A 12889-nucleotide genomic window follows, 5' to 3' on the forward strand; every position below is an offset into this window, starting at 1 on the left:
TAGACCAGCGTTTAATTACTCTCTCACAGTGTGACGATGAGAGCGTCGGAGAGATGAACCTCCTCTCACTCTGTGATTGTCTACGCTGCCGACGCCGGTCACTGAGCGCTGCGTCCAGCGCACGATGTGGCAGCTTTCACATAAATTGAAGTAACTTGCTGTTTTTGGACGCCATTCAAGACTTCCTGTGTTTTTTCGCCGCTGCCACTTTTCTCCTCGGCTCTGTTTCCCTGTTCACATCTTTCCCTTTCAGATAAATGACGGCGGTGAAAGACACAATCCAAACACGCATGTTATCCTGCTGCCACTCACTCTGCGGTACCTTGGCTCTTCTCCTCCCTTCATCTCCTCCGAGTCTCTCCTGGCTGTCTCCTCCTGCGATCTGCAAAATCTTCCTTGTTTTTCATTCCACCTGCCAACACCTAAAGTCTCTGTATCATTGTGTACCCATACAAAAACAACAAAACATTTTTTTCCAGAATCCGTCTGCACATATTCCACATGCGGCACGCCACTCTCATACGGCGCAGTGTGGATGAAAGATGTTGGACTGATTTGCATTTTATTTTGAAATTTAAACATGTTTTATTTGAAGCAACAACGAGAGAAAATTGCAGTGAATAACCAACAAAGCACTTTCTCTCCTCGCAGTACGTCTGTCTAGAATCATGTTTGTGAATATACCAGGGAGGAGCAACTAGAAAACCCTGACCCAAGCTCACACTTTGCTCGGGTTCATGGTGAAGTTTGCCGAGGCCAGACAATCAAACAAGGTCTGGATGCGCTTCAGATGCTCTCGGCAAGTATCAATATACACCGCTACATCATCCAAATACACAGCACAACCCTTCCAACCCGGGAAAACAACTCGGTTCAATCAGCGCCGGAAGGAGGAGCATTTCTCAAACCAACAGCCTGACCGTGCAGGAGTGCAGTCCTGGACGCTGTGATAAGAGAAGTGCTGTCTCTGGTGTGAAGTGTCAGAGGTACCAGTAACCTTTAAAGAGATCGAATTTGCTCACAAATGATGCCGAAACAACCTGATCTACACGATCCTCCATCCAAGGAAGTGGAAAACTGTCTGGCTTGGAAATGGCATTAAACCTTGAGGTTCCATCAGGTTCACCGTCCCGACAAGATGAGGCCCAGCTACAATACGAGGCTTCTGCAACTCCGTGTCCCAGCATATGCTTCACCTCCGACTCAGTGGAGGTGCTGCCGGACGGAAAAGCAGCAGCATGAGAACGGGATATTAGTGGACGCAGCTGCTTCATTGACCCATGTCCTACCAACAAGTCGGGCTAACCCAGATACTGCTCCTCCAAAACTCCACTGTGCTGTGACACGACTGACTACGCTTCTTCCTATCTGGGCTGAAAATTAAATAATCCCGGCCTGACAATTTGCATTTCACAGAGGAAAGTCCCACAAATTTAGTCTGTAGAGGTGAGATAAGCAAAGGCAAAAAGGGCGAACACTTGATCAGCAGGACGTTCAGACAGCAGCAAAGAGCCAATGTTTAAACCTATTAACATAATCCAACAAGTCGACAGGGGGTCAGGAGGCGCACGGTCCTCCTGTAACACTGCCAGTGGACCTCAAACATGGCGACTAAAAACCAAGTCATTTGGGCTGAAACCAGCTCTGGATTGGATGAACTTCCCCGGCAGCCAACAACAACCCGTTAACTGACACGTCTGAATGGTGGATGTGTTTTCATTTAATTGAATTTATTTATTTATTTCACACAAATAAAGAAATAAAGAATAAAACGCTAATAAGCTTCTAAATTTGTATGTAATTCCTTGGTTGCAATTTGTTAATTTAAATGTTCTAATGATGTAGAATTTCCATCCTGACAATAAACTAATATATAGTTTACAACCCACCCACAGCTCTGCTCTTCATCTGCTACAATGATCCTCTGTCCTTCATTAAGCAGTTTAACTAATATCAAAACATAAATCACTGACGGGATTGGCTGTTACTCCTGCCATTCATCGTTATGTTATTTAACTTCCATTAAACTGTCACAGGTGTTACAGCAGCGTGTGGCGAGTGTATAATTTGATCAAACGACTGGATCCTGAAATGTATTATATTATAAGTGTATTATAATGTGTCAGTACTAGACGGTGTGAATGACTGTGAATTGAGAGCTGTTTTGGATTGGTGCTCGTATCAACCGGCTCTGAAAAATCTATTGCACTTCCACTTTGTTGTGAAAGAGGGTTTGATTGTTTCAGTGATATTCGCTGTTTGACCCCGTCCCTCCTCTCTGTTCGCTCAGGTATGCGTATCCTGGTGACGCTGCTGCTGGACACGCTGCCCATGCTGGGCAACGTGCTGCTTCTCTGCTTCTTTGTCTTCTTCATATTCGGCATCGTGGGCGTCCAGCTGTGGGCCGGTCTGCTCAGGAACCGCTGCTTCGTGGAGGACAACATCTCGCTGTGAGTGACGCTTTCACAACGTTGATATATTATCTGTCTGTTTTTTGTTTTTGTTTGTTCATTTATTCGATCAGGACCAGGGCTGTAAACTAACTTTTTGGCTCACCTGCCAAGGGGACCGGTAGATGAAAAAATCTACCGGCCAAGTAAATTTTTTACCGGCCAAGTAATAAATTGCCTCTTTTTGTTACATATACATCTGTTTCAGTACTTTTCATTGAGATAACAGTATTATATAGCAATATATATATTAGGAAAGAGACCAAAATATTATTCAAAATACATTTTTAATATTTTGAATATTCAAAACATTGCGAACATGGGCAGTGCCAGTACCAGTTAACCTCCTGTTCTGATAACAAATGATAATAACAAAATTCAAGGAAAATAAAAAAAAAAAATAGAACAGAACAAAGTGGATCAGTGCATGATCTTTGGTCTCTTCTGATAAAGACGTCAGAGCAGTCACGGCAGGTTGAGTGAAGAGACACTGATTTGCAAACAGCGTGACATTTTTCTTCCTTCGTGCTCTCGGATGGTCTCGAGTTTCATCGTTTTATTGCCAACCACAAATTAATTGGTGCGCTGCTTTCTCCTCTATACTCTTTCTTTTTGGGTCACTCACACCGGGTATGTGCCTCCACATTGCTGCGCCGGAACAACACTGCGCGGGCTGGTGGTGACGCGTGGAGGCTGATTTATACTACTGCGTCAAGTCGACGCCGTCACGACGCAGAGCCTCTGCGTCCGTCAACGTGCACCTCCAAAAATGTCTAGGCATTTTATCGCAGCAATGTTTTGCTATATTGTGACAAACACTTACCTGCCCCATGGCATGTAGCCCTCCAAAATTAAGTCGCCAGGGGAATATTTTAGTCGCATTTGGCGAGTGGCGACCGTTAGTTTACAGCCCTGATCAGGACAATGCAATTTAACATAGTTTCACAGAGTTTACAGCTGTTGGGCAAAAACAAGACAAAACAGCTGATAATATCCTACAATTAGGTGTTGACAGAAAAGCCCAGATATCTCACAACTTCCAGACATCCCAGACGGAGGAGTGCGCCGTAACAGAAATCCCAAGAGGTGGTGTAGTCGGCATACACACTTTGTCCATCCAACTCACACAATAAACACAGGGCTCTGCTCAGCCATTTAGCCCCAGGTCTGTCAACACAATTACAGCTGGCTCATCTGATTAGCTCTATCTGTTTGAAGGAGTGTTAATTAGTGAAATCAGCTGCTGCGTGGGATTAAAACCCACAGACTTTGGGGCTTCAACGTTGATCTGTTTGAAATTCTGCCAAAATTAAAAAGTGTAAAAGTAAAGTTAAAAGTGTGACAAAGACAAAAGTTAAAGCCGCACTGAAACGGTGATGGGCTCGATAGCTTTCAGTGGCTAATGTTAGCAAGCTTTAGATAAATGTGATAAAAGTTCACTGAGCCATTATCCTGTTGCTGTTCAAAACAAAAGTTACCTAGTCTTACTTTAAGGGAAGTGTATTTGACACTTCCTGTAAGATGCTGTATATTAAGAGTTGATAGAACAGTTGGTGTTTGACCTCAAAGAAAACATTTACTACACAGGCCGGTAACACTTAAAAAAGAAAAAGACCAGCTCACGGCCAATCTGCTGACTTTTTCAAAAGGTTTGTCAACTTCCAGAACACATCACACCGAAGAAAAAACCAGTAACCCCTGCGATGTTGTGTCTTCTTCCTCCCCCAAGACCTTCGTTTGTGAAGTTTGAGAAGTTGCACGATTACTACCACACTGAAAACGACGACGAGAGCCCCTTCATCTGCTCTCAGCGCCGAGACAACGGCATGAGGGACTGCAGCTTGGTGCCCAAGCTGTACGAGGGAGGCCTGCAGTGCGACTTGGACATGGACTCTTACAACAGCACCGACAACACCACTTGCGTCAACTGGAACCAGTACTACACCAAGTGCTCTGATGGTCCCTACAATCCTTTCAAGGGCGCCATCAACTTTGACAACATCTGCTACGCCTGGATTGCCATCTTTCAGGTGAGACGGCTTCAGGAGAGTAAGACGGATAAAATGAACCGGGGGGGAGGACAAAAGCCAGATTGGACACGAGTTGTCCCATCAGTCTGGCTGCCGCTCGGGTTTGACTGCGTGGGATTATTCTTCTGCTGAGTCTTTGTGTTTGGAACTCTGAACTATGAAATATGATTTTCTTTTAATGTGTGTTTCTAATTCTACTCTTGCTTCTCTTCCCTCTCTTCGTTTCTCTTCAGGTGATCACCCTGGAGGGCTGGGTGGACATCATGTATTTTGTGATGGATGCTCACTCTTTCTACAACTTCATCTACTTCATCCTTCTCATCATTGTAAGTGCCGCTTCGTGGCGCCACCAGCTGCGTGCTGATGGTTGAGCGAGTGGGTCAGTCGGAGGTTCAGGTGTGTGAGCGTCCGTTCTGAGTGTGTGAATAACAGTGTCGTCTGCCCCTCCTTGTTCCTCAGATCGGCTCGTTCTTCATGATCAATCTGTGCCTGGTGGTCATCGCCACTCAGTTCTCGGAGACCAAGCAGCGGGAGAGCCAGCTGATGAAGGAGCAGCGGGTGCGCTTCATGTCCAACGCCAGCACCCTGGCCTCCCTCTCCGAGCCGGGCTCCTGCTATGATGAGCTCCTCAAGTACCTGGTTCACATCATCCGCAAGGGGGCCAAACAAGTGGTCCATATCTGCAGGCTCTTGGCTCGTCGTGCCGGGCTCAACGTCGCCGCCTCGCCGCCGGCCACGGAGCCCCAACGTAGCCAGAGCCAGAGGAGGAGGAGGAAGTCCTCCAGGCAGGGATCAGTGTCAGTTCATCACATGGCGCACCATCATCACCACCACCACTACCACCTGGGAAATGGCAGCGTGAGGGGAGGAGGGAGCGTCCGGTGTGTGGACGGTAGGGATGTGGAGGCTGGAGCTCATAACAACAACGGAGGGGGTCTTATAGCGACAACTGGCGCCGGGCATCTCACTTTGGCGTTACCCTCGTCCGTCACAGCAGCCACCTCCGATTCAAACCTTGCCGCTTTGTCCAGTCCGACAGCAGCAGCTGCTGATTCCGCCTCAGTTCGCAGTGTATTCAACGCGGAAACTCTTTGCTGTACCCCCTCGCCCGCATGCATGGCGCCGACTCCGAGCTCCTTCTCCCTGGCCCCGGCTCCTGCGTCCAGGGCCGTTAAGAGGAACTCGGTGCCCTTTGCCGCGCCAAGTCCTAAAAACTATCCCACTCTGCAGGCCCGAGTCCTCGCAGAGTCCAGACGAGGGAGTGCTGCAGCCAGCACTCTGACTAACATCAACTTCAACCTCAACATCCCACCCGTGTCCCTGGAGAGACGGCCATCCAGCCTGGTGGACACATACACCCCCACAGGTAGACAGCTCACTTAGGATAAAAGATATACGTTGTTATAATGGATGACCAAGGCCTCAGGGTCACCAGAGGTCAGTTACAAACCGCCTCCATGTCGGAAATGAAACCTTGGTGTATTTAGATTTCATGCTGAAACTTTTATGCCTTAGTCATAAAATGCACAATTGGTTTTTTCTTTCTGCCCCACTTTAAGTAAGAAACTGGAAGCCATCATGGGGTTTTTGGGAAACCACAAAGAGTATCTGATTCACTCAGAATAAGTGTTTCATTTCCACATCAGAGTAAATCAAGCGACATACAACGGGAGTGGTCTTTTTGTTCTGTAATCACCTATTTGCCGGAGCACAGAATCTCGATTTCTCGTGATTAAGCTTCAAATTATTCCACAGTTCAGGGTGGGAGACGGAAAGAAAGGCTAATTCCAGTTGATAAATGTTAATCCCTCATGTCTGAGCGCGCGGCCAGCTTTGTCTGCCTGTGGCCAAGCTCTGAAAACCGCTGGGCTCAACTGAAGTCAGGCCAGGTCCGTTCAGGTTGCACAGACAGCGGAGCAGTGGCTGCCGGCCAGACAGGTCACAGCACAGTCATTACTCATACAGCACACGCTGTCCATCACCGTCCAACACACTCCCTCTGACAAACACGCAACGCTCCAAAAAGGTTGTTGTTCACAACTGATCTCTTTCATTGGATTTGATTGTTTGTCTAAAGCACTTTTTCACTGCAGTTTCTGCATCTGGTCATTCTCACTCCTCTGCAGCCCAGCTCTCCTGCCAGCTGTCGGCGCGTGACCTCAGCACCACCAGCAGCGCCATGGACACGGCCGCTTTGACATTGGACCCGGAGAGCTGCCCCTACTGCGCCAAGGCCCTCGCCAATGAATCAGAGGGCGGCACCGAGTGCAACGAGACGCCCGGCGATTCGGACAGCGAGGGCGTATACGAGTTCACGCAGGACCTCCACCGCAGGGACAGGAGGGACAGCCGGCAGCCCAAAAAGAAGCACCGCAGGCTGGGCAAAACAGCGGCGAAGGTGGTTCACTTCTGGAGGCTGGTGTGCGACACGTTCAGGAAGATCGTGGACAGCAAGTACTTCGGTCGGGGGATTATGATCGCCATCCTGATCAACACTCTGAGCATGGGGATCGAGTACCACGAGCAGGTTCGTGTGCATGTGCGTCTCATTGAGAAAAGTGTGAGTGTGTAAAGTTGAATGCGGCTGTCGCGTGATGCTGCGGAGAGAGTGGCAAAGCTGAATGACCACACAAAAGTTCACAGCGGGAATATCCACTGATGCCAGAAAAAAAAAAAGTATAGATCCTCAGTGGACGTCCGTGTCATTCTGTGTGATTGTGTAAGCTACACTGCTCCCAACAGGCCCAACTGGAATTCCTGATGTCTCTCGCTGGTCTCTTTTGTTTACACAAGCGTAATTACAGCCAGAGAGAGAGAGAGAGAGAGAGAGAGTATGAGAGACAGAGGAAACAGAGAGAGACAGGGGTGATTTAACGGGCGAGGAAGGCCCCACAACATCTGACAGAGATTTTCTCTCTCTTTCTTTCACTCTCAGACTTGTTTTTTTTTACTCCTGGGTTTCTTTCTTCTTTGACCACATTTACACCTGATATTAACTGTATCAGGATACCGTGTCTGGGATCAGACTGCCGTTGGTACATCTGGAGGTCGTTCTGACGCTCGTTGTGATTAGATTTCACCAGCGCGTGAATGCAACCTGTACGCACAGCAGTTTGGGAGATCACTGAACCCCGGCTCTCCCCTGCTATCTTAAGAATAAAAGTAAAGCCCACACAGCAGCAGCAGCTCCGCCCACCACTGTGCATATCCCGACACGGGCAGAACTGAAATAAGAAAATGCATATCAATCAATTTCTACATTATTTCTTCAGGTACCTGCATATAAGATCATACCCACTTGTTTTATATCACAACAATCACAACAATCTCAGCTCAGATATTTTGGCCCCAAGTGCTGAAAGATTTCAGCCCATCTTTTTTGAAATTCCACTGATGCGGATGAAATGTACCAAAGTCTTAGGTTCATGAAAATAATGCGACATGTGAGTGAAATAGTGGATAAATGCACGTGTTATTAAGTTATATAACACGAGTAAAGTAAGTGACACAAGTGTGTGTGTGTGTGTGTGTGTGTGTGTGTGTGTGTGTGTGTGTGTGTGTGTGTGTGTGTGTGTGTGTGTAGCTGTGTAGTGGGGGATTGAAGCCTGGCCAGGTTTTATGGGGTTTCGATCTCTGACCCAGTGCCTGTAAACATATCCAGATGCCAAACATCCTCAGCACACACACACACTTACATACACGCACACACACACACACACACACTTTTTTTTTCAACACTTTTTGTTGTGGTTTTGTTCCTTCCTCCTCTTCTCTTCCTGTGTTTCCTCTTTCCTCCGACTCTTTTCCTTTTTCCCTCCTCTTCACTCTCCTTTCACCTTCACCTCCACCACCTCCTTCCTCTCCAGCCTGTCTTCTTCTTGTCTTCTCTCTGGAGTGCTCTCTCCTTGTTTGGGTAACATGGATCCCTCCAGTCTCCAGACCGGCTGCTGAAAACTTCACCGAGACACCTCATTGATTGGAAGCCCATCAACCAATAAACACAAGCACCAGTAAGCCTCTGTTTGTCTCAGTAACTCCACCCGGAGAAGAGGCTGGGTCCTGCCATGTTTCCTGCTGGATTTGTTTGCACAGTGTGTTCCCTAATTACTAATTACTATCATCCTTGTATTTAAATAAACACATATTGTGCTCATTTAAGTTGATTTGATGCAACCTGCCGTTCAGACGGAGGTATATGCAGATGTGTGGAAAGCTGGCAAGTTTGCAGAAGGTTTGACCGGGTGTTTTTGACTCATTTAAACGCAGTGTGTTTTCTGTGGGTCTGCTGAACAGCATCGACTGAGCTGCCTTGCGATCCAATGCTATGAGGAGTTTTGGTTTGGAGCGAAGGGGGATTAGCTCAAGGTGACGCTGAGTGCTTTAAAATGATGTTTCCCTGAGCAAGTCCTCGCTTGTGTGAAGGAGGGTGTAAAGGTCTGGTTTGCGTATAATCATTCAAATGAACGGTGTCAAAATATTCTGCTTTAGGACTCGAGGTATAATAGTGATTGTAGATTAAAATGTTCTTCTATAACTCTTCATTAAAATCCAATAGCAAAGAAATATCTTTGCCTGACAGACTGTAGATCAATGGGGGTCCCTCGGGATCCTGAGCCGAATACAGTAAAACCAGGAACTTCTGACTCAGCAGGTCCACCTCCTTTCCTTCTTCTTCTGTTTGCATTCTCTGCTCTCGAACCAAATCTGAATACCAAAGGTGGGCCCCACCTCCGTAACGTCCTCATGCAGAGAGTTAGCCCTCGGTGGCTGATACAACACGTCCTGCAGCTGCCTCATAGTAAGAGCCTGCCAACACTTCACAGCAGTGAAGGTATTTTATAATCTCATTCCAGGTGTTTCACTGCCGCACAAATTAAATTTAAGATATTGATTCTAATTATCTCAGGGACCGAAGCGCCGCCGGGAATGTGCTGAGATCTAATGAGAGGGGAGGAGCTGATCCTGGAGGGCTTTTATTATGTATGCAGATGTACAGAGAGACGCTTTTCAGAGCACATTACATAAAGAATGCAAAGAGCATTTAGAGGTAGCCTGCATCACAGGTACGATAAATCAGTGATCCATTAAGTGATATCCTCCCCTGCGCTCTATCCCTGCATTCACTCTCTCTCTCTCTCTCACTCTCTCTCTTCACCGTCTATTAATAAATGCCCAAAATAATAACTTTTAAAAAAAGAATATGACCCCAATGTAAGATCAAAAACTTTTTGCCAGTATCAGAGTTTAAACATTCACTGTGGCATCTGCCCAGGAGATCGATCATCGATGCCACTGTCTTTAACACAACCCCTGATAGATGGAGGTAAAACTTTCCGTTTATCATCTGCTGAATCCGAGTCAAAGTTTGTGTTTGGGGAAAACTGTACCTTTAAGAAATTGCGGCTCTGTTGAGTATGACAGCGTATCGATCAAGCTGACCTGTTTTTCAGCCCCCCCCCCCCACCCCAATGTTCTGTAAACGGATGATACACACACACACACACACACACACACACAGTAGATCTGGTATTTTGCACCATTCAGCCGCAGATCAGGTTTTTCTAAGAGTTCAGAGTCTCAAGAAGGAATTAGACACGTTAAAACATCTGCCACATGTCGACCTGTATGGTTGTTTAGGTTGGAAGACTTGCTCATTTTTTGTTTGTCACTTTAAAGATACATCTTTCATTTTACACGTAATATTTCGACCCATTGTTTATTTATAAATATTAAGTGCAGCTTTAACTTCAGCCAGAAAAGAATTTATTAAACAGCAGCTGCAATTCTGAGCTTTAAGTCTCATCATAAGAACTCGATATTGACATTTTATCTCAAGGACCGACACTCACTCTTCTACATGCGCAGGCCTCTTGAGAAGATGGACCACGACAGATACTGTACATCCAAACACACGTCCTCCCAACACAAACATGTTGTTACCCTGCGACCCATCAGCGAGTACGCAGCCGGGGCACCTAAAAAACCTCCCTGTCCGTGACACACAACAGAGCACCCTGTCTGCTTCCTATCTGGCTTCCTATCGCACTCACAAACACGCGCGCACACACAAACACTCACAAACACTCAACGCCGCACGTGAAAAACGTTCCGTACATTCATTTCGCCGCCAGGGCAACAGGCGCCGGTGAGTGCGGCGTACGTGAATGTGTGCGCGGCGCAGAGATGGAGGGATAAAAAGATGATTAAGTGGAGTGTTGGACGGGGATGACAGAGTGTAAGGACTTGGAGGCGGAGGGATGGAGGGGTTGCAGGGTGGAAGAGTGGAGGCGGATGGTTTGTAAGAGTGAGGAGAGGGTGTCTGCTTTATCTCTCCATACAGTTTAAGAGCATTACCATTTATGGTGGAGCTGATGGAATAGTTGTGTATCTGCCAACTGTGTGACACGGCTCGTAGCCTATTTACTTGGAAAGGTCGATCTTTTCTCTCGCTTTGCATAAGAAACTTCCCCTCGTCTTTACGGCCTGCTCCTCTTCCCTACTTCCTTTTTTTTTTCTGAGGCTCCCCTGTCAACCTCTCCGCTCCCTCGGCGAACACCGCTGACGCCAAAATAGCTTGAGGAGAAGTTAAGAGGCGTAGAAAAAGACAGGGGTGTCGAGGGAGACGTAAAATGCATGGTTCCTGTTTTGGAAATTGTTGATGCTTGTTATAGTGGAAGCCTTTTAGCTCTGACATGAGTATTGATTCGGGGTGTAGCTGTTATATGGGCACAAAGTGATCCGATGTCACTTTTGGGTCACTTCGTCTATATTTTCCACAAGGCAACGTTTTTTGACTTTATTAACCTTGAGAGCTACTCACTTGTAGATGGTCCTTAAACTTCTGAGTGCTACTCAACAGTGACATATTGCTGTTTGTGTGTGTGTGTGTGTGTGTGTGTGTGTGTGTGTGTGTGTGTGTGTGTTTGTTCTTGAGGAATAGAAGGTTTAATTTGAGAAGTCAAGTGCGTGAGACTTGACGTAAAGGGCAGCGGTACGCTCGCCCTGAGTGCGGATGTGTGCGGCTGAAACACGCTGCCACTTGCAGTGAAACCATTAACTTGAAACTTGAAATTAAAAAAAAAAAAAAAAAAAACGCTGGCAGCCACTTTGACTTGCATTTCTACTCACAACAAAAACATGGATCCATGAACGAACTGCAGTAATTCAGTTAGCCAACCTTGAATCAAAACGGCATGCTCTTTATTAAATCACTGAAATTCAAGTGAAATGCAGTGATGGTTGACTGCTTGGACTTGCACTTTGGAAGCGTTTTCTGTTGTTGTCTTGTGTCTTTTATTTCAATTGAAGTGTCGGCCAAGCCAAGCTAGGCTGTATAGGCTAATGCCAGCGCGTTAACATGCTCAGAAAAACTTGCCAATGTTTAGTATTAATAATATTTACCACTATTTATAGCACCTTGGTTTGGTGCACCACATGCTAACGTTCACTAACTGGCACAAACTCAATCACATAATCACAAATCAAAGTTCTGGACAAAGAGGATGGAGCGATCTCCCTCGCTCTAAAAGCTGGGCGTGCACCTGAAGCTGTACTTGAGTAAAGGCACAACCAGAGAACGCTGGAGGAGTTGTTGTTGTGAGGCGGGAATGTCGATTGAAGACTGTAGAATAGATCTGTCAGTGAGGTCGATATCTTTTCCTTCTGGTTTTTCCCTTCAAAATAAAAGCAGCCTGACATCTTCATTTGACGGGCTCGGTTATTATGAGGACAGACATTAACATTGGTTTAAAGTTCTGACGTTTAATTTTCAGTGTGTTTATTGAAGGCCTCTTGGTGCATTTTCGTGCTGTATTGTTCTAACACACACACACACACACACACACACACACACACACACACACATTTGCTTCTCCTGGTGCCAAACCAAGAGAGTCAGTGGAAAGACCCTTTCGCTCTGCCTCTTGCTTCAACCAGAGACAATATTTATTCAGCTTTTATCCTGCCCTGCTCGAGGAATGTAGAGCTAGCATCTGAAGACACTGGCCGCCCTCCAAGACGGGGCTAAGGAAAGTGTTTTTCTAATTTGTGCAATGGTGAGACGTAAACAGCGAAACAACAGCTCCTAATCCTGGTTTATAGAGGGAGGGCTCTTCCAGCCCTTAAGGCCATGAAATCAAAAGGGGAGAATCAATGAAGTGATCAAATGTTAGATCCAGTTATTTCCTGGTTCAGTGACATGTCAAATAACTTGCTGCCTGTATTTAGCAAGGTCTCCTTTCAGGTCCTGCTCTGACTCGACCATTTTATTTTTGTTCTTGTAAGCGCTGCTTTCAACATTTGCTGTATTGGAAAACACTGTTAGAGATGCATATTCAGAATAACAACATACTAACTACAGGCAATGAGGAATGAATTAAAAGCAAAATGATTGACGATTGAATTCCAGAT

The 12889-nt window shown here is 46.3% G+C and overlaps 1 protein-coding gene across 14 annotated transcripts in view; it reads left to right on the forward strand.

Annotated features, from left to right (window-relative positions):
• Positions 1-12889, forward strand: part of cacna1g (calcium channel, voltage-dependent, T type, alpha 1G subunit) — a 190945-nt gene that overhangs the window by 100227 nt on the left and 77829 nt on the right. For all 14 annotated transcript variants that reach the window (XM_056365665.1, XM_056365666.1, XM_056365663.1 and 11 more), the window contains exons 6-10: positions 2291-2450; positions 4180-4480; positions 4714-4806; positions 4940-5846; positions 6607-7007. In XM_056365665.1, coding sequence (XP_056221640.1) covers positions 2291-2450; positions 4180-4480; positions 4714-4806; positions 4940-5846; positions 6607-7007 — 1862 coding nt within the window. The remainder of the gene's footprint in view (positions 1-2290; positions 2451-4179; positions 4481-4713; positions 4807-4939; positions 5847-6606; positions 7008-12889) is intronic.

The sequence above is a fragment of the Seriola aureovittata genome, chromosome 21 (genome assembly GCF_021018895.1).
Source record: "Seriola aureovittata isolate HTS-2021-v1 ecotype China chromosome 21, ASM2101889v1, whole genome shotgun sequence".
Classification (NCBI taxonomy): domain Eukaryota; kingdom Metazoa; phylum Chordata; class Actinopteri; order Carangiformes; family Carangidae; genus Seriola; species Seriola aureovittata.